The following is a 19,929-nucleotide window of genomic DNA, read 5'->3' on the forward strand; positions in this document are numbered from 1 at the left end:
CGGGCGGGGAGAGCCGCATACCCAGGGGCCTCACCGGGGCTCCGCCGGGGGCCGAGGACGGTGTACAACTGGACTCAGGTGTGGGCATGCCTTTACAAGCCGTTGGCCTCCCGGAGGGCCGGGACCCGAGCACCCTCGACACCAGTCCAGACGTAAAGCCTGGGGCAGTGGCGTTCGTCTGCCCCTGGAGCGCGGGCACCCGGGCCTGGCCTCCACCGTCGGAGCTGAATCCTGGCTCCCTGTCACCGTCTGGATAAGCCGCAGTCAACGACTCAACCGCTCTGTGTGTCGGCTTATTTACATTAGGAGCGGGGAAAGCAGTGACCCCCCTCCCTCCCCCGGACTGCTGAGCCGAAGGACGGAACGGTCACAACGCGCCCCACACGGGGCCTGGAGCTCACAAGGAGTACAGACCCGTCCTGCCACCGCCTGTCCCCCTGTGTCACCCCGCAGGGCCGGCCGCTCAGCTTCCTCTGCTCAGTGTCTGGCAACTTTGGAGGTGGGGCCGCTGGGAGACAGAACCTAGTGAGTGTCGTCTGACCGGAAGTAAGGGCCGCGTTTCGCCAGGGTCTTGCCGGCCCCGCGGCCCGCCCCACTTACATCTTGTTCCGCTTCTCGTCGTAGGACAGGATCTTGGTGACGTCCCAGTCTCCAGATGTGATGGACTGAATGTTGTCGTTGCTGCTGTTGGGCTGGAACACAGACAGGACATGGCAGAGCTGGTGAGCCCGAGCCCCTCCGTGGGGTCCCCACCCCCCCAAGTCCTCTCCTCTGACCGGGGTTTGCATCCAGCCCATCCACAAAGCCTCGGCTGACACCCCCAGGTCCTAGCCCTCCCCCTCCTCCAGAGTCCACGTCCGTGGTACTTGTCACCTGGTGCCATGACGGCCGGGGCCACCAACCATGACACATGGGTGTCACTAGAGGCAGCGATGGCCACTGTGCACATGCTGTTGATGCTGTTTTGTAAAATTTGTGAATCTCATTAGCAGAGTCATTACTACAGGAAGGCTGGGAGGGAGGAAAGAGGAATATGGGGGGGTATGAAACAGGACAAGGAAATAGACGGAGGGGAGGGAGGAGGGAGGGAGGGAGGGAGGGAGGAGGGAAGGAGGGAGGAAGAGACGAAAGAAGAAAAGAAGGGAGAGGGGAAGGGAGAGGGGAAGGAAGGCAGGAAGAGAGGGGGAAGACAGGAAGGAGAGAGGAAGGGAAGGAGGGAGGGAGGAGACACGTCTGTCATTCTCTGCCATCATTTACAAGGACGGTTCGAATCCCTCTCTCTCCCTAAGTGCCTCCCAATGTGGAATAATTCTGACAATACACCGTAATGGAGGGAGGTGCGGCCATCGCGACAGGAACGACGTGATCTGGAACGCGGTGTGGAGGTGCAGGGTGAGGCACCGGCCAGCTGTGCTGGAGGGCAGGTGCTCAGGGAGGCAGGTGGGAATCGGATGGTGACTAAGTCAGGCAGAGCCCATGGGGGTCTCAGGGGAAGGGAGAGCCTGCGGGGAGCAGGGAAGCGGGGGTGCGGGGGATTCTGGATGACAGGGGTGGCCTGAGGGGCTCCTGGCCAGGGGGGTGCTCTCCTGGATGAAGGCGGGCCTGCTTCCTGCAGGGATGTTAACAGGGCACTCTGTGCATGAATTCAGGGACACGGCCACATGCAAACACATAAACGTTTTTTTTTTTTTTTTTTTTTTTATAAATTTTATTTATTTATTTTTTTTCAAACGTTTATTTATTTTTGGGACAGATAGAGACAGAGCATGAACGGGGGAGGGGCAGAGAGAGAGGGAGACACAGAATCGGAAACAGGCTCCAGGCTCTGAGCCATCAGCCCAGAGCCCGACGCGGGGCTTGAACTCACGGACCGCGAGATCGTGACCTGGCTGAAGTCGGACGCCTAACCGACTGCGCCACCCAGGCGCCCCAACACATAAACGTTTTTGATCTAGGTTAATGTGATCCAAAATGTGGAAACAGGACTCTGGTGCCACAGTGACCAACGGAAAGTCGGCCAGAGAGCAGTCACCGTCAGTCATGCGGTCACTTGGGCTGGAGACTCAGGCCCCTGCAGCCTTGCCCCGGGGAACCAGGCCCCCCACGGTCACTGCTGGGTCTCCGCTACTGTTCCCTGTGTCACACCTGCCCTTAAGTGGGGCGTCCTCAGCATGTTCTTTTGAAATTGTCTTTTGGCCCAAATCCTAAATAGGAGTCTTCTATTAGTAGCTACAGGATATTTTTGATAACTGTTTAAAACCAAATTTTAATTCACCTATCCTGGGCCCCAAATAACTTAAGCTCTCTCAGAAATGGAATCCACGCTCGGAAGATGAGGGTCATGGTCACAGAAATGCCACGCCCTCTCTGCACCTTCTTCCTAAAGGCAGCCCTCCCCAAACACTCAGTGCCCTGAGCTTCCTGGGGTGACAGGTCTGCAACAAACAGCGTTCACCAAGATCTCTGCTTCCGGTTCTAACTCCGCGTACATTAAGCTCAGCGATGCCCTGCTCCTAAGCCACCAGACCCCAGAATCAGGTGAGTGGCAGCAGGTGGGAGCAGAGTAATGGCATAGAGCCTACACCGGGCTCAAAGACAGCATGTCCTAGGACACTGCACCGTGAGGCACTAGACCCCTGTCCCTGGGAGACCCGTGTCCCTGGGAGAGAGGGTCGGGGACAGCGCAACAGACGGGGAGGGAGGGTCGAGGGCACAGGATCGTCTACAAAGTAGCAGACCCGAGTCCCAGGGCTCATCCCCGACACCGGGTCCCACAGCCCCCTATGCTACTGTCAGAAGGGTTATTTAAAAAAAATTTTTTTTAATGTTTATGTCTGAGAGAGAAAGACCGAGCGTGAGTGGAGGAGGGGCAGAGAGAGAGGGAGACACAGAATCTGAAATGGGCTCCAGGCTCCGAGCTGTCAGCACAGAGCCGGATGCGAGGCTTGAACCCACGAATTGTGAGATCGTGACCTGAGCTGAAGTCGGACGTTTAACCGACTGAGTCACCCAGGGGCCCCGAAGTGTCATCGCATTTTCGAGCCGTAACAGAAAGGGCACACGTGCGACCCAGCGTCTCAAGCCCTGGGCTTTGCGAGAGCCCCATTCTGCCCCACCTTGGGGAAACCACCTCCCAGTTCAAGGACCCGAGCTCTCTGGGGACCTTGCAGATGATCAGGGCACACAGAGTGGTCCCCACTAGGGGCTGTCACCAGCACAGCGGGAAGTTTTAGAAACGGTCGGGATTACCTGGGACGACGAGACGGTGATGTGATAGAATTTCCCTTGTCCCCCCTGTGGGATGGCTCTGACGAAGAAGAACTTCCGGCCGTCCTTGGAGAACACCGGCTCCTCGTTCTACGGACAAAAGCAGAGTGTGAAAAGGCTTTGTTGTGTGTGGAAAAGGTCTACCACAGACGATACATCCTGAGAGCCATCTCCTCTGCCGTTTGTAATGGGGGGTGCGGTGGAAAGAATCAACAGTGAGTGGGGCCTCTCCTCTCCTTGGGAAGCACGAGTCAAAGCTTCTGTTTCCCGAGGAACAATGAGGAATTCAGCAGAGCCTTCAGGAAGGCGCCGAGCGCGGAGCGGGCTTGTCGCAGGCCCCCAGGCGGGGCAGGACCTCTGCACGGAGAGCGCCCGGGGCACCTGCCCCTCTCACCGCGGCTCCGTGAGAGCAGAGCCCAGGGCAGCACCTGTCCAGGCACACCCGCCTCCACCTTGAAGAAGCGAACCCCGAACACTCACAAGTTTGTGCCTGAAAACGAATTCTACCACGTTCGGTCTCGTCTTTTGTTCTTTAATTTAGTAAAGAACACGGAATAGCCCGCCAGGGAGACAAGTAAAAAGAGAACAGAACAGCAAACAAGGACACATTTTATTCATTCTAAGGTGCAGGTGCAGGAAACGTTCCTTCCAGGAACCTTGAACCAGAAGAGCGTGCCACACGGGCATTTGCCGGATGGCCCGTTTGCTGGGGTCTCTTGCCACTTCTCCTCGGAGAGGAATGGGCATTCCCAGCTCTCCCCCGGGGAAGGAATTCTCGGCTGGATTCAAAGCCGAGGCCTGAAGTGTGTTGCCCTATCCCTGCCCGGCACCCCCAGAGCTGAGTGGCCACGGCCCCGGGGTCGGGCCACCTCCCCGATGGGGGAAAAGGCATTTTGCTACAGCGGCATCTCAGCATCTCTGCGGCTCCGGCTTGGAAGTTTCCATCCGTGAACACCAATTAGTCGGCGACGATCTATATTTTCTGATTCAAGGAGCCGCACGCTCACGCGGCCGAGAACAAATGGTAAATAGGCCCCAGCTGGTGCCAGGAACGCACATTTCCCCGCAGTGAGCGAGGAGACGCCAGCGTGATGCGCCCGGAGAAATAAACTAACATGTGATTAAAATGACATTTAATCTTCATGAATATTTGCAATAAAATGAAACCTTTAATCTGCAAATATTTATTTTTCTATTTAGAGCTGGCAGCGTGGTATTTAGAAGCAGGGGCAATGGGAAAGTGAGTGGGGACTCTGGCTTTTTAAATGTACTTTTATTTGCCAAGCCCCAGGGCGGATACTGCAATATTGCCTCCGTTTTCTGGGGAAGTGTTTGCACTTTTGGCAGAGAAAAATACTCTGAATAAAGGTAATAAATAATTAATTCCGGCCAGACGCTTTGCTTTCATACTGAGGGAGCCCTCATCATTTCCATGTCACCTTTACATTCATCAGGGAGCACGGTGCACCTGCCCTCAGCCTGAGACCCGCTTTCTGGGGCAGTAAATGTATTCCTGGTAGGAGAGTGCAATGGTTTTTGAGGAGGAGACCCGGATGTCAGTGCTGACACTCAGGGCTTCTGGGGGAAGCTCTCCGGTCTCTCTCGGTAACAGGGAATCTGCCACACACGATGCCCCCTCTCCCCACCTCCATGCCACTCGCAGAGGATCCGTGAAGAAGGAGCCCTTTCTACTGGTGAGAGAGTCTTTGTGAAATGTTGGTACCACACCTGCCAATTCTTTCCAGAGAGTGGTTCCGGACACGCCCCTTGTCCAATCTCCCAGCCTGGAGTTTGAAATCACAAAACCAAAATTCTGGTAAAGGAAGAAAGACTGTCTGATGTCGGCCTACAGGATGCATCTTCAGCCAGAGGACGGGGTCCAGGGCTCTACACCGAATCCCCGTGGATCCACATCAGGACAGACGTTGCAAGGTCACGGGTGGTGGTGATGGAGTGTATGCATCACGGGGGAGCTGCCTATTCTTCTGGAATATTCCTAGGAGAACTGGGTGGTTCCTAACTTGCCCTCCAGGACCTCGTGATATCCTGAAGGGTGTGAAAAACAGGGTCCACGGATCCCTTTGTGAAAAATCTCTTTGAATGTCATAAGAAACTGGTGAAGCTAGACCTTTCTACTGGCCCTGGAGCGCTGTGTTCATGATGCCTGAGGAGTGGTACCCAGAGAAAGCAGGGCCTCCCTACACTCCCAGGTGGTGGGAAAGCACCACCTTGGAACAGGTCCTCTATAGGACCTGCCGTCTTAAACTCAAGACGGCACGACACATTTCTCAATGGCTGTTTAAAAAATGTTAGCGGTTTGCTCGGTAAATGCCTTCAAGTCTGCATTGTAAAAGTGTGATTCTCCACGTGGCTTTGAGTGCCGACTTGATTTTGCGTGGAGAGAGCCGCTGTCCCAAGGCCACCCAGGCTGTCTGTCTGGAGCGTGGCTGGTGTTCTCAGGTGGGCCACGAGCTGCAAGGCTGATAAATACAGAAAGATCCCGGTGATGATGGCGTCTCCGCGATGAAGAGACCAGCAAAGCGGGCGGCCTCTTGGCCTCCAGACCTCGAGGACCCCCAGCCAGTGCTCCAGCCCCGCCCACAGCCAAACACCTGTCCGTGTCTTCTGAACATATCTTAGGGTTACTTCCATTTACCACACGTGGGATTCATGCCCGCCTCTCATCAACCTTCCTACCCCGTGAATCCTTGAGAGCTGCTGTTCTAAAGGATTCATTTCCATTTGGGTTTTTGTTGTTTGTTTTTTTTAAAAACAGTACTGGGGTGAAATTCACATAAATTTGCTCCCCAGCGCCCTCCCCCGGCCCGGGGAGCCAGCAAACAGCCGTCCCTTTCTGTGAACTCATTTATTCAGGACATTTTGTGTTAATGGAATCACACAACGGGCGGCCTCTTTGTCTGGCTCTGGGCTCCCCACAGAAGGTTCTTGCCGCACTGCTCAAGACAGCCAAAGGGCAGAAACAACCCAATGCCCATCAACAGATAAACAAGCCGCGGTCTGTCCGTACAGTGGAATGTCGTTCAGCCACAAGAAGGAAGGTCGTCCCCACACCCGCCGGACAAGGGCTTGGGAGAAGTCGCTGGTTCAGTTTTGAGATCCACGGAGCCTAGGCGCTGTCTGGTCTGATCCGTAAGGTACTGGCCGATCAGACGACCACACAGATGATGGCTTTTCTTCGCTTTCACGTCAAGCTGTCTGACGTTCTGTCTGCTACAAGAGGGGCACCAGCACGTGTGTTTGCTATCTGCGCTCCTGTCACTGGTCCAGGGGGGCTTTCGGCAACTTCACAGCATGACCTCCCAGCTCACGTTTCGGGGTCCTCCAAGCACGCTCTCTTTCTTGGAGTTTTCTTAGCTTGGATGTGGCACCCACGCTCACACACAGGCAACAAGATCGGGCATTCGGGCGATTCCTCTTTCGGAAAAGACCGGCGAGGAGGAGTATTTCAAAGTGAGTGTGCTTGTGTGCCCGTGTATGAGGTTGCCGCCTTGGACGTAACCGATGGGAGGCTGGGACGGACAGCTGACTCCGCCGCTAGGGAAGTCCTGCCCGTGGGTCCGCGTCCAGCCACCGTTATTCTGTCCCCGGATTCTGTTGGCACTTGCTTCACCCCGATTCTCGAGACTCCAATCTGGTGTGATTTTCCCCACAAATGTTCAGACTGCTTTCATCCCAGCAGGCTGGATAGGAAGGAAGGAAGCCTCCAAAACTCTCACCTGTTCTTTGCCAGGGTGTGGAGTGAGACAAAACACCAGCCCTGAGAGCTTTGCTTTCTGCGGGAGTTTAATGTTTTTGGCTGCAGAAGTGGGAGTCCCCGTCGGCCTCTCCCGACCTCCTCAAACCTCAAGACCCCGGAGCCTGTTGAACGTGTACTTCTTGCCCGAGTAAGGACGGGAAGCCGGGGGTGGCTCCGAAGGCCAGGTTCCCGTGAAAGCTCACGCCGAACCCCAGCACGGTGCGCCTCCAACGGGACAGCCACAGAATCATGAGGAGAGATGTACGGCTACCAACCTGTTTTAGAGAGTACGTTGAGGCAGCGTTTATGGACTCCTTGTAATTCGCCACAAGGACATCAATCTAACAGAACGGAGTTCTCACCAAGCCCCGTACGTTCTCAAGAGCCGTGGTTTTCAAACTGTCTTTCTTCCTTGGTTCTGTGACTCTCCAGTCATGCACAAGGGCCACGGGGAGCAAGGAGGAGCCGGCCGAGCAGCCCCCACCACCCACCAGGGCCGGAAACCTCTGCGGGGCTACTGAGGGACTGAATGCTTGAGAAGCCATCGTGTTGTGAAAACTCGGAGAGCGCCGTGGTGGCGCATCTGGGGGCGGGTGCAGACAAAAGACAAGGCAAACGTGCAGTAGCTACCTGTCTGTGGAGCCAGGCTTCGCTTTCGTCCTCGTGTTTCTGAAATGAAATAAGAGCATTAGACAAAGGATGTTTTTGCATGGTTTGTGTCTGTGACCAACAGCGCAGAAACAATTTGATTCCCCTCCACGGTCGCTGCACAGGCACACAGAGCCGTGGCCCGCCCAGGGAGGAGGCATCCCGGCCCGCCGTTGTGGCTCACCGCCAAACACTCGTGTCCCCGAACAAGAAAAACGTCGCCCTCCCCGGCAACGGGGACAAACCCATGGTGGGCGGGAACCCGGTGGAAGATGGCGTACTTCTGCCATATTTGGCCGTCAGTCCACGCGTGGGCCTGCTCGGAAGTGCTGCCTTGTTGTAGGGCTTTGTGAGTGTGCAGGTGTGTGGACGTTTCTCAAGCCACAGCCCTGAATAACAACCCCGGGAGCGAAAAGTAAATCTCCCAGAACCGTGTGGAAAGATGCATAACGGAAGACCAAAGAGAACAAAAAACACCAGTATTCCAGCTACGCCGTGGGCCTGCTCCCGGTGCTGGTCCGGCCTCCGGACGCCCAGGGAGGGGTTCTCTAGCCCCAAGTCCTGTACGGTCGGCAGCAGGGAGTCTCATGACGGACTCGCACGGGTCGGGGCGGAGGTGAGAGCAGGTGTAGATCAGCAACCATTCCCAGCTTCCTGGCTCTGCATCTGCTCCTTCCTTCCCTCCTCCCCCTCGATATGCCTACCGGATCACCTGGAGTCCGCTCTCAGGTGACTCACAGACGTGGGGATGTCTGTCTCGGTAACAGATCACTCTGTGCACCTGGAAAAGGCGGTGCGGCGAGATGCCTCCGGGCCTCCCAGGCCGCGGTGAACCTGCTCTACAAGCCCTCTCCCTCCCCGGCTGGGGAATAAAAACTTAGGGGCCAAAAGGAGTTTCCGGAAGACCTGCTGGGCATTATTCGTGGAGTGTAATTGACCTTTTCTCACCTAGCACAAGGGGGTGTGCCTCTTCGGGCTCACGTGGAAGTGTGGAGGCCTCACGCCCACGGGCTGGAGGGTGTGTCCTCGGACGCCCCTCGGCTTGCATTTTCATTCTTTGTTCGCTTCCCTCTGGTACTTTCCATGGTATCGTCCCTACGTTCACCTCCTCTAACTACACATTAAGTCAGCCCGAGCCCCCAGGAACACAGCTGGGCTCACCGGTGACCTTCCCGGACGGATGCGGCCCCCAGGGGCCGCCGGCCCCAGGTGCGCCGGAAGTGGGCAAGGCAAGCCAGGTGGCAGGGCCGGCTCCACCCGTGTCCTGGGGGCTCAGGCTGCCCCTCCCCCTCTCTGATATCAACTGGAAAATGAAGAGAAGGCTCGTCCCGAGCATGCGGTGGGCGCAGATAAAGGGGGTTGACACATCACGGGCTGTGGAGCTCATGCAGGTCTGAGGACGCGACCCCTGCGGTCGCGGAGGGCTCAGCCTTGACTTCTGCGGCAGTACACAATCCATCCACACGGTGGCACCAAAACAGAGGCCGGCAGGCGGGTTCCGGCCAGTCTGTGGACGGTGACCCAGACGCCCCGGAATGCTGCCTCCCTTCCGCCTCCCGTCCTTCCTGCCATCGGCCCCTGTCCCCTCCCTCCCCGTACCTTTGTGCAGACCCCGGTGGTGGCGTCGCAGAGGGTGAGAAGGGACACGTTCTGCGCCCGGCTCAGCCAGTTCACCGCGACCTTGGTGCTGGTGGCCCACTTCACCATGGTGATGTAGTACTCCCTGCAAACACGCAAACACACGGGGTTGGCAGCGTTGCGGGGGCCGTGGGAGCCAGGAGACGGGCGCAGCCCAGCCCTGGACGCCGGGGCCGAGGGCCGGGGCCTGTCGGGCTGGACTCGTCCCGGGAGGTCCTGAAATGGGGTTTCTCAAGAAGGTGCTCGGATCGCGAACTGTGGCGGGCACAGCCAAGGCACTGACGTGCCCAAGTAAGCCACACAGCGCGGTTCCTTCTCAGCTGCTCCCTCCAGGGTTGCGGATAAAGTGCGCGCGGCGCAACGACTCCCGGAGGGGGAAGCGTGTGGCTTCTGCTCCGCGGGTCTTACGCGTCACGCTGCAGCTAGTGCTGACCTACTGGCTTGGGTTTCAAGCCACAGCCCAGGCCAACGCGCCACTGCAGCTCACAGGACGGAGAAGGAGGTCACACGAGCGGCTGGCAGAGCGAGCACCAGGAAGCGCTTGGAGAGACAGGCGCTCACGGCGCCTCACATGCTATAAAAACCCCGGGGCCACGCAGAGGAAGGCTCTGTGTGTCCCTTCCCTTTCCTGGGAAGGCAAAACACCCAGGGACGTTCGCCAGCTAATTAGGGAAATTGGTTCAGGGCCCTGGGCATCAGGCAGATTTGGTTGGATACCCTAGATGTCACACGCCTGCTTTTACCCAAACCTGAAAACGTCACACTGTTCTAGGTTACCCTGTACTTAGCACAAGGGGTGCTGAGGCTTTCAGCAATTAATTCACTCACCAATTCACCCAGAGTCCTTCAAAACTGGGAGTCTTAGGGGGGAAACTATACATTTGAGAAAAAGAAGAAAACAAGTGCAAAGAGACTATCCCTAGGTGAGTTCCCAGAATGTTCTAGAGGCCAGCTAACCTTTGTTCTATCACCTACCCCATCTATATCTATAATGAGATCTATTGTTAGGAATGATTACTTTGTGGCCTCACAAGGTCCTTTATCACTAAAGGCTCCAGCACATTCAGGAGACAATTCCCAGCAAGCTCAAAACGGACCTTAGTACCTCCGATGATTATTTTCAACAGAAAGGCTTAAAGAACCAGATGTCTTCATCTAAGCTTTGGTTTAACCAGGAGATTGAATTGCTGTGTCCCCTATTTCTCGAATCCACCTGTCAATCAAAACTTTTAATAACTTAACCTAAGTCAAGAGCTGGCTCAGGCCGGTACCTTCTGCGTCGGGGAGAGGGGAGGCCCGGGGACTGCCCATCAAAGCCTTGGCCAATCTCCTGGGGACATGGCTGGTGAGGATGTCATTCAGGCATAATCCAACTTCATGATTTTCAACCTTCTCAATTTGCTGTGGTTTTGGAAATAGGGCTGTCTCTGTTCCTACCATCTGCTCAGCAGGCCCACGGGCCTCGGGGACCTGGCTCTGTGTGTTTATAGGATCTGCCCGCTCCCCCGACGGGGTCAGGCTCCTGCTCTGAGGGGGGAGCGTGGCCTTTTGGCAAGTCCTCTGTGGATGCCGGAGCCGACTTGTAATGCTAGGTTTGATCGTCTCCCCAGATGTTTGTAGGCATGAAAACATTTATTTAGCTTGGCCCTTAAAAACAACTCAGGGTCGGGGCACCGGGGTGGCTCAGTGGGTTAAGTGTTCAACTTCGGCTCAGGTCACAATCTCACGGTTCGTGGGTTCGAGCCCCGCGTCGGGCTCTGGGCTGATGGCTCAGAGCCTAGAGCCTGCTTCGGATTCTGTGTCTCCCTCTCTCCCCCTCCTCCACTTGTGCTCTGTCTCTCTCTCTCTCTCTCTCAAAAATAAATAAACATTAAAAAAATTAAAAAAAAATAACTCAGGGTCTGTGCTCAGCCCTTGCTCTCCATATAATACTTCCTATTTTTAAATTATAACATGAATGATCCTTTGGTCCCTGTTTGACGGAAGGTGGAGAGAAACTGCTAGCTTGAAGGGCCATGGGACGCATGTGGCAAACTCGTGTTTTCCTGGACTGTGGGGCCTTTTGGATGCAGACATTTGCATTGAGGGTGTGTGTGCGACGTCACAGTGATGAGCAAACATACTTCATCTGGATGAAATCAAGGAAGAAAAAGTCAGATCTCCTGGAATGACTATTTTTTTTTCCCCACGGCCTCCGTACTAATGAGGGAGGACCCCATTCTTGTTTCCGTTTGTTGGACACATTCATGCGTCCTATTATGTGTCTTTCTAGGTTTTGTGATGTTCTTTTGCACCAACAATCTTCATAAAGGCCAAGTCTGAAGGTCTTTCCCTTTAATTTCCCAGTTTGTAATACGAGACATGTCATAGAAAGGGAGAAATAACTGCACTGCAGATGAGGTCAGTTACACGTGGGCCCGCTTTGCCGCGTCGTGTGGATTCTCACGGGGGCCCCGACCAATGAGCAGGTGCAGCGTCCCTCAGAGACGCCTGAGGGCTTTGCTCACACACCTCACTGCACATGGAACTTGAATCCTCAGCTCCTCATTGGTATGATATGAATTTCAAACAAACTGAGGGCACCCTTTGAGATTGTATGGTGATGAAATGCAATGAGAAATATTTTTTAGAACTCTTGAAACAATTATTAAAGACACTAGAAAGATGCTATAACATATCTTTCTAGAAGGAAGTGGTGCTTCTTCACGTTTTGGCAATTCCAGGATCTCCCATCGTGTTGCTGTCCATCAAACACTTGGGAGCCTTCCGCCCGAGTGTCCCTCAGAACCACACACAGCAGTCTCATTACTTGTACAGCAACATCTCGTCTCGAACCAACGTTTCCTAATCCCATGAATTGTATCCACGACTAGGCTTCATGCCAGATAAGCTCAGGGTATTTTAAAAAATCAAGTCAAGTCGTAAAGATAAAGCATTGCTCAGGATGGGCAATTTAAAGGCTGGCAGCATCTGGCGAGGAGATGCAGAGCCTCACGAAGAAGCGGTACTCTAGAAAGAATGACTATTTGCTTCGTGAGGTTCATAGCGACACCATGTGTTAATGGAAAGGAAAACACAATGTTTGCCCATTTCTGAAACTTTCCCTAAGAAGAGACCCATAAGTAGAAAGGTTCTCCTGGTTCCTTATATATTTTCCATTTTCCTCTAACTTTAAAGCTGTTTGCCTGACCGTTATATGCAGGAGAAATGGGTAGATTCTGACTGTAGGGCTAGTGTCAAGGTCCAAGGTCATGGCTCTGTCAAGCTATGTTGGTTATGAGGGTTGGACCGTATGGCACACACATAGGGCCTCAGCAGTGTGGACGGCATGAGCCCATGGAGATTTCCAGCACACAGAGGCATCTGCTTGGCAAATGTGAGGAGGTCTTTACCAACTTTGTGTCAACGTGCCTGTAAAGACACAAAAAAGACGCAAAATCACAATACCACCGGAGTGAGTGCTGAAAATCTCCAGCATCCGTACATCGACGGAGGTGTGTGAAACCACACAATGGCTTGCCCACCTTTGCTTCCCTCCATGAGACAGCAGTCGCCGAGCAGAAGGAGGACATAATCCTGCTCCCCAGTGTCTTATCCTTCCTCGGGAACACCACGCTCGTACCAGCCAGAAACGTGGGAAGTCAAACCTTTGCTACTTCGGTGTCGCAGACAATCATGACTTTTCATGGACACCTGTTGACTTAGATGTCAAAAAAAAAAAAAAAAAATTCGAAAGAAGGCAGAAGAAAGAAGAAAACTCTCAACTCAGCCAGCAGAGAGAGGCACGATGGATTCGGTTTAGATTCTGTCTTCCGATTTCATCGGAGAAGGTTCAAGCAGCACCCAAAATTTCAGAGTCAAAAATAACCCCCAGCCGCATCTGCTGCCAGATTGCGTGGGTGGATGTCTCCTTCCTGAGGTGGAGTCATCAAGCAACGCAAAGGAAGGAAAGGGGGGATCACATGGAAAACGTGAAGGCAGAACGGAGCCCTAAAAATACAGGGTGAGATGGAGGGGAGGAGGTGAAAGACTGCAGGGAAACCAAAGCTGAAAGTGAGAGAAATCCGACTAGGAGAAACTGAGCAAACCTGGGGAAGCTCTCCCAGAAGGCAGAGGAAGGTGCCACAGAGGCGACAGGAAGGGGCGGGGAGTGTCCCTTTCGAGGACATAAGAACTTCTCACAGGGAAACCAGAGTGCCGGGACCAGAATGATCTCCAAAACTCACAGAAGAGGCATCTCCGTGGATTAAACAGGATCTGAATACGCAGGTTAAAAGGATTTTCCACATGCCAGGGAGATTAATAAAATGCCTAAATATGTTCTGATAGAATCTTTGAGTCCTAAGAAGAAAGGAATCTCACCACAATCTAATAAGGAAGTAAGTTTCGACAAAGAGTCAAAATTTAGGCTGATAGCAAATTTCTCTGCTGTTCTAGGGCTAAGGGGTATTTACATTTCAGTGTGTTTTTAACGACCGATATCTTGTCCTTAAGTACACCCCATAGTGAATCAAAAATTAAAGACTCAAAATTAAAAGCTTAGCATGGGGGTGCCTGGCTGGCTCCAAGGGTGAGCATCTGACTCTTAGTTTTGGCTCAGGTCATGATCTCATGGTTCGTGAGATTGAGCCCTGCGTCGGGCTCTGTGCTAACAGCATGGAGCCTGCTTGGGATTCCCTCTCTCTCCCCCTCTCTCTCAAAATAAATAAACATTTTTTTTTTAAGTTTAGCATGTAAGAAGATGATCCAGAAAATCAATCATCTGTAACTAGTCCCAAACACCTATCGATTTGATAACCAATTTGAAGTAACAATCAGAAGTAATTATTATGTGACAAAACATGATAAAACAAACAAACAAAAAATATTGGGTGACTATTTCCTTGAATTACAAACATTTAGTGAATCTTTTAGAGAAGATTATAAGTTTTTTTTAATGTTTATTTATCTTTGAAAGACAGACAGAGACAGCCAGAGCACAAGCAGGGGAGAGGCAGAGAGAGAGGGGGAGACACAGAATCCGAAGCAGGCTCCAGGCTCCGAGCTGTCAGCACAGAGCCTGGTGTGGGGCTTGAACTTGCCAACTGTGAGATCATGACCTGGGCCGAAGTTGGACACTTAACTGACTGAGCCCTCCAGGCGCCTGTTTCAGAGAAGATTATGAACAAAAGGTAAGACACATCATACATGATGAAACAGAAAGAAACATTAAAGGGAAAGGAATATAAACTATGTTTCCAGAAGAGGAAACTAAATGTGGTAAAAAAAAAAAAACTTTTCAAAATGATAATCCACCTGGGAAGGCTGGAATTGATTCCACGGAAGCTTCCTGAGGGCAGAGACCACATCTGCCTTGTTCCTTCCTGTATCGTCAGCCCCTGCAAGGTGCATCACACGTGCTGAATGTTGAATGTTTTTTAAAGGAATAAATTTAATTCCAACAGAAAGACCAATAGGTTTTTTTTTTTTGTTTTTTTGTTTTTTTTTTTGCAGAGAGATCATCTAGTAAAAGAATTCTAAAGTTCATATGGAAGAAGAAATGGAAAAATATAGCCAAGATGGTTTTGAAAAGGAAGTCTCTCAAGAAGAATTTACACCAAGACTTGTTAATGGGAGACCAGAGCTACGGGTCTTTCCTTGATGGAACAGTCACACTGGTGATCGGACCACAGGAAATCTGGCCTTAAATCATGATGGTTTATATAAGAACAAAATAGTTTACGTAGTAATTTATTTATTTGATTTTTAAAGTTTATTCAGAGAGAGAGAGAGAGAGAGAGAGAGAGAGAGAAAGAGAATCCCAAGCAGGCTCTGCACTGTCAGCACAGAGCCCCAGGGCTCGAACCCACGAACCGTGAGATCATGACCTGAGCTGAAGTCAAGAGTCCGACGCTTAACCGACTGAACCACCAGGTGCCCCAGTGTATATAATAATGTAATATTTAATGAAAACGTCATCAGGAATGAAGGTGGCATGTGATCCAGAAAACAGTGGCTCCAACTCGGGACAGCAGTGGAGGTCCCAGGACGTGGTAGAGAATAGTTAGCCCACACTGGGGTGGGCAGCGGGGGTTCTTGCGAGGACAGGTTTAGGGAACAGGGCAATACAGCAGAATACCTAATGGAGTTTGGGAGGACAGGAATGAGAGTAAGAAAAAATCAAACAGTTCACGTTAAAAACAGAGTAATTTAAAACTCCAGGAAAAAACGCTGAACAAAAAGACACACAGCCCCATCACACCTCTAGCATGAAAGACAATTACTTATGATAAAGTCAGTGCTATTTATTGATTTTAACTTCTTAGAATCAACGTACAGAGTAGTAGTAAGATTTAGTTATGGTCACGGGACAGAATGCAAATGCCACCAATCTCAGTGACAGAAACGTTAACAAAAAGATGACAGAGTTTCTAGGGGAGAGACAGGGACAGAGAGGGACCTGGAGGAAAGGACAGGACCCATATCTTCATCTTTCAAACTGGGGAGGTGCGAATTCTTGTCTATAGTTAACGCAATACAGAAGAAACTGGTAAGAATATTATTTAAGATTCTAAAGGTAACCAACAGGGGTGCCTGGGTGGCTCAGTCAGTTCAGCATCCGACTTCGGCTCAGGTCATGATCTCACAGCTCATGGGTTCGAGCCCCGTTGTCGGGCTCTGTGCTGACAGCTCAGAGCCTGGAGCCTGCTTCGGATTCTGTGTTTCCCTCCCTCTGCCCCTCCCCCACGCATGCACACACTCTCTCTCAAAAACGAATAAACATTAAAAAAATAAAATAAAATAAAGGTAACCAACAGAGGAAATTAAAACGCACATAAATGAGAAGGTGGGAGGGCATGGGGTGGGGTATGCACATTTCTTGTGTATCCTAAGAAATAACGCATAAATAAAAAATAATAAAACTGATTAATATAAATTAATAAAAAACAAGTAAATAAAAAATGAAATATATAAGCATATTATTTAACGATGCAAGGGTTACTGTTGGGGAAAACCATACAAGGAGTTAGGGTCATCTCCATCTGGGGCTGGGTGAGTGGGGAGGGACTGTTGTTCCCTGTAACCCCTTCTGCATGGTTTTACTTCTAAGCATTAATATGGAGCATTTTGATTAAAAGGAAATGGAAAGTTACAACTAAATAAAAATTAAGAAAAGATAACCGCACGGAGTTGTCGACAAACACTGAGTGACCTGGACAAGGCTGGGTCTGCCGACGAGTACCCGTGGGGACGTAGGGAGAGGCGCCTGCCCTCGGGAGGCACGTGGGCACGGCTCCTCTGGGTGCTTCTGGCCACACTGATGTGCAAGAATGAGAGTTTTTTTAAGCTCCTGAAGCAATGAATCGACATTACAAGAAAAGCGGGCAAGAGGGGGCCTGTCAAGGACAGAACACTTCGAGTGTGTGGACTGCGTGAGGCAGAAACCGTGTCTGCAGAATCCAGAAAGCGTTTCTCTCTTTGTCCAGCGAGGCCAGTGCGGCCGGAGCAGGGAGCTGTCCAGCTCTTGACTCAAACCGGCCCGGCCCGGCGGGGGCAGACACGCTGGGACAGGAGAGGGCTTCACGGCGTTCAAGATCTCAGCCGAATTATTCCCCAAACAGAACAGTTTTAATTAGAACATACATAAACAAACTGAATACATATTTTGTCCCCTGTCCTTCTCAAGAAAAAAAAAAAAAGGACCAAACATCCTGGAGGAAGTTTTCCTTCTTTTGAAACCATACTCAAGAGCTATTGCTCTGATGTGCTGAGTTCTCTTGGGGGCTTTGCTAGGAGAAGCTTCTGTGATGTCTGAATTTTATAGAACAGGGGCCTTTATGAGGCTGTCCACAGGCAGGTGTCCCCACAGCTGTGTTTGGGGCCAGCCTGGGGGCTTGGCTGATTTGTGTCCCAGATGTGTCCCCCCTCAAGACCTCTTTTCCCAGGAGAATGGCGCGTCCACCGTGTTTTCGCTGTGCTCCCTCTGCAGAGGTGCTGAGGGCCCTAGGCTGTGTGCTGTTTATGCTGGACAGAGATTTCCGCATTAGGGATGTGTAGCTCACAGACAATGCACAACAGTAGGAACCCCCACGCCCGTCTTCCCCAGATGAGAAGTCCCAGACTGCCTGCTTCTGCTCACAGTTTACAGGCACCACTGGCCCACCTACAGATGCTGAAAACAGGGGCGGGAAGGGACTCCCCCAGAATCCTCCACGAGGCCATGGTCACCCCTCCCTCCTTGAACCTGTGGTCTGTGCCATGTGATCTCAATTGCCGTGTATTACCAATTCTTCTTGACAACTAGCCGGGCCCAGAGCTCCTTGTGGCACTGCAAAGGGCATGCCTCCTATTAGTTGTGATCCAGTACCAAGGCTCGGGTACCTACAGAAGAAACCAATAAAATCCTCACAACTTGAGTCACACTGCCTCACGAGAGGAGAGAGGAGGCACTGACCGAGGAGAATCCAGAAGGACATTATAATGGGAAAGAAAGTCAATGTCAGTGAAGCAACAGTAATGCGACTTGACTTTGTGTGATGGGATAGCCGTAGGTTACGCAGGCCTGCGTGCCCAGAGAACTCTGAGTCCCCTTGGCCTTGGCCTCTCCACGGGGCCTGTTTGTGTCGGTGCAGGCAATGAATCCGGGTTGCACATCAACATCACCCCATTCCCGCAAATCTCTAGCCAAAGGTGCCTTCAAATCCATTCCATTGCGCCTGGAAGGAAGCACGGACAGAGACGGGGAGCCTGTCTCCAGGGTCCTGTGCGCACCGGCTCAGAGTTGCAGAGCACGCCCCCTGCAGCCAACACACTCCCGGGAGGCTGGCCCGCCCAGAGACAGCAGCGGACAGCAATGGCGACACGGGGCTTCTGCGGCAGAAGCAGCCAATGCCTCTGCCGCAGGGGGCAAAGGCAGTAGCAGAAACAGTCTCTGCACCCACGCTTGATTATCCAAGTTAGCAGTCCTCAAAGTGTGATCCCCAGACCAGCATACTGGGAAGGCTGGGAATACAAATTCTCAGGCCTCAACCCAGACCCACTGAGTCCAAAACACTGTGGGCGGGGCTGAGCAGTCTATGGCTGAACGAGGCCCCCAGATAATTCCAGTGGTGTTCGAGTTTGAGAACCACGATCTAAGTGAGCCACGTGACATGCTGGTGAGCAGGAGACCACAGAGAACACCTCCAAGAGCCACTGAATGACAGATCTCCATCTCCACATGTGCCTTTACTAAACGTTCTCTGGGTGAATAAACGTATTGGCAGGCAGATAAGGCGTTCTGGAATAAAGAGAAGTTGGTTGCAGTAAAAAGAGGGGAGAAAACAGGGTTTAAAGCACAATGATGTAAGCAGACGAGACAGAGCCGGGCTTTGAAAGACACAAGGATTGATCCAGTGCCGAGACGAAGAGAGATACTGAAACATTCTGATAATCACAGAAAGCAGATGATCGTACTTTGAGAATCTTAGACACTGCGTTTTTAAAAAACTTCTTTTGAGAGAGAGAGAGAAAGAAAGCACAGGCAGAGAGAGAGGGAGAGAGAAAGAATCCCCAGTAGGTTCCGCATCATCACTGCAGAGCCTGATGCAAGGTTCAAGCCCACAAACCGCGAGATCATGACCTGAGCTGAAATCAAGAGTCAGACGCTTAGCCGACTGCGCCACCCAGGTGCCCCAGAAATTGCATTTTAAAAAGAACATGACACCAAAACATTAATAGGAAGTAAAGGTTCCTAGAAGAAATGCTACCAGTTTTGTCGTTATTCTAAAGTACTTTATCTGCCAACGAATAACATTTGTTCATTCCAAGAGCATTTAGTTAGGGGTTAGCATTGTGCAGACGCGGTCCCAGGTGCTGGCAATATAGAGAGCCAAACCCTCGTCATAGGGGGGCTCGGTTTGTGGGGAGACAGACAACCCCTCATTTCAGTGAGGGGTAAGGACTGCCCTCCTGTAAGGAGGTCATGGGTCTGCCCGGAGGATGGGGGTGGAGGGCGTGGTGAAAAGCACAAGTTTGCTGAGAAGACACTGCCAGCTTCCCAAACATCTGCAGCCAAAGGTGCCTTCAGATCAAAATACACGGACTCTTCCTGGTGAGAAGTATATGAATTTTTTATTAGTCCATTTGTTTGCCATAAAATATTAACAGGGCACCGTCTCTCTCCCAGGGATTAATGTGCTGTGTCACTTTGTGGTATTCCAAATTCTGGCAAAGGTTCTCACAGTTGTGGGCAATAAAGGGCAAGGGAACAGAAGGTCTGTTTATCTCGCGAAATAAAGAGCCTGCAATTAACTCTGGCATTTTCTCAGCAATGTTCATTCCATGAATAAAGGCGGAGAAGAAAAAAATATTTTGGGAGAAATTTTTAAAAAGTGATGTTTTTAAATAGAAGACATTGTTGAGCAAACGGAAACACCAGATACCAAATGCGGCCTGTGATGAAGGGTCTGGCTCCGTATCTGAGCGGGTCCTCAGAGGAGTCACACGGTTGTGTAAAAATATCTGCAGGCAAATTGCATTTTGCAGAATATGAAAGCGATGTGGCTCCAAGACAGATTACTATTTGATGTAGATTTCCACGATTTCACTTTCAATGGAGGAACCTTTCCCTTCCATCTTAGGGGCTGGTTATAATGTAG

General features: G+C 51.7%; 1 protein-coding gene across 5 annotated transcripts in view; it reads right to left on the reverse strand.

Moving 5' to 3' along the window:
- The window catches only part of DPP6 (dipeptidyl peptidase like 6), a 949,260-nt gene that overhangs the window by 63,859 nt on the left and 865,472 nt on the right, over positions 1-19,929 (reverse strand). For all 5 annotated transcript variants that reach the window (XM_086685604.1, XM_086685609.1, XM_086685602.1 and 2 more), the window contains exons 11-14: positions 9,272-9,395; positions 7,655-7,693; positions 3,250-3,357; positions 601-692 (exon numbers count right to left, since the gene is read on the reverse strand). In XM_086685604.1, the coding sequence (XP_086541730.1) occupies positions 601-692; positions 3,250-3,357; positions 7,655-7,693; positions 9,272-9,395 (363 nt within the window). The remainder of the gene's footprint in view (positions 1-600; positions 693-3,249; positions 3,358-7,654; positions 7,694-9,271; positions 9,396-19,929) is intronic.

This window comes from Puma concolor, chromosome A2 (assembly GCF_028749965.1).
Source record: "Puma concolor isolate L17-30 chromosome A2, mPumCon1.1.hap2, whole genome shotgun sequence".
In the NCBI taxonomy this organism is placed as follows: domain Eukaryota; kingdom Metazoa; phylum Chordata; class Mammalia; order Carnivora; family Felidae; genus Puma; species Puma concolor.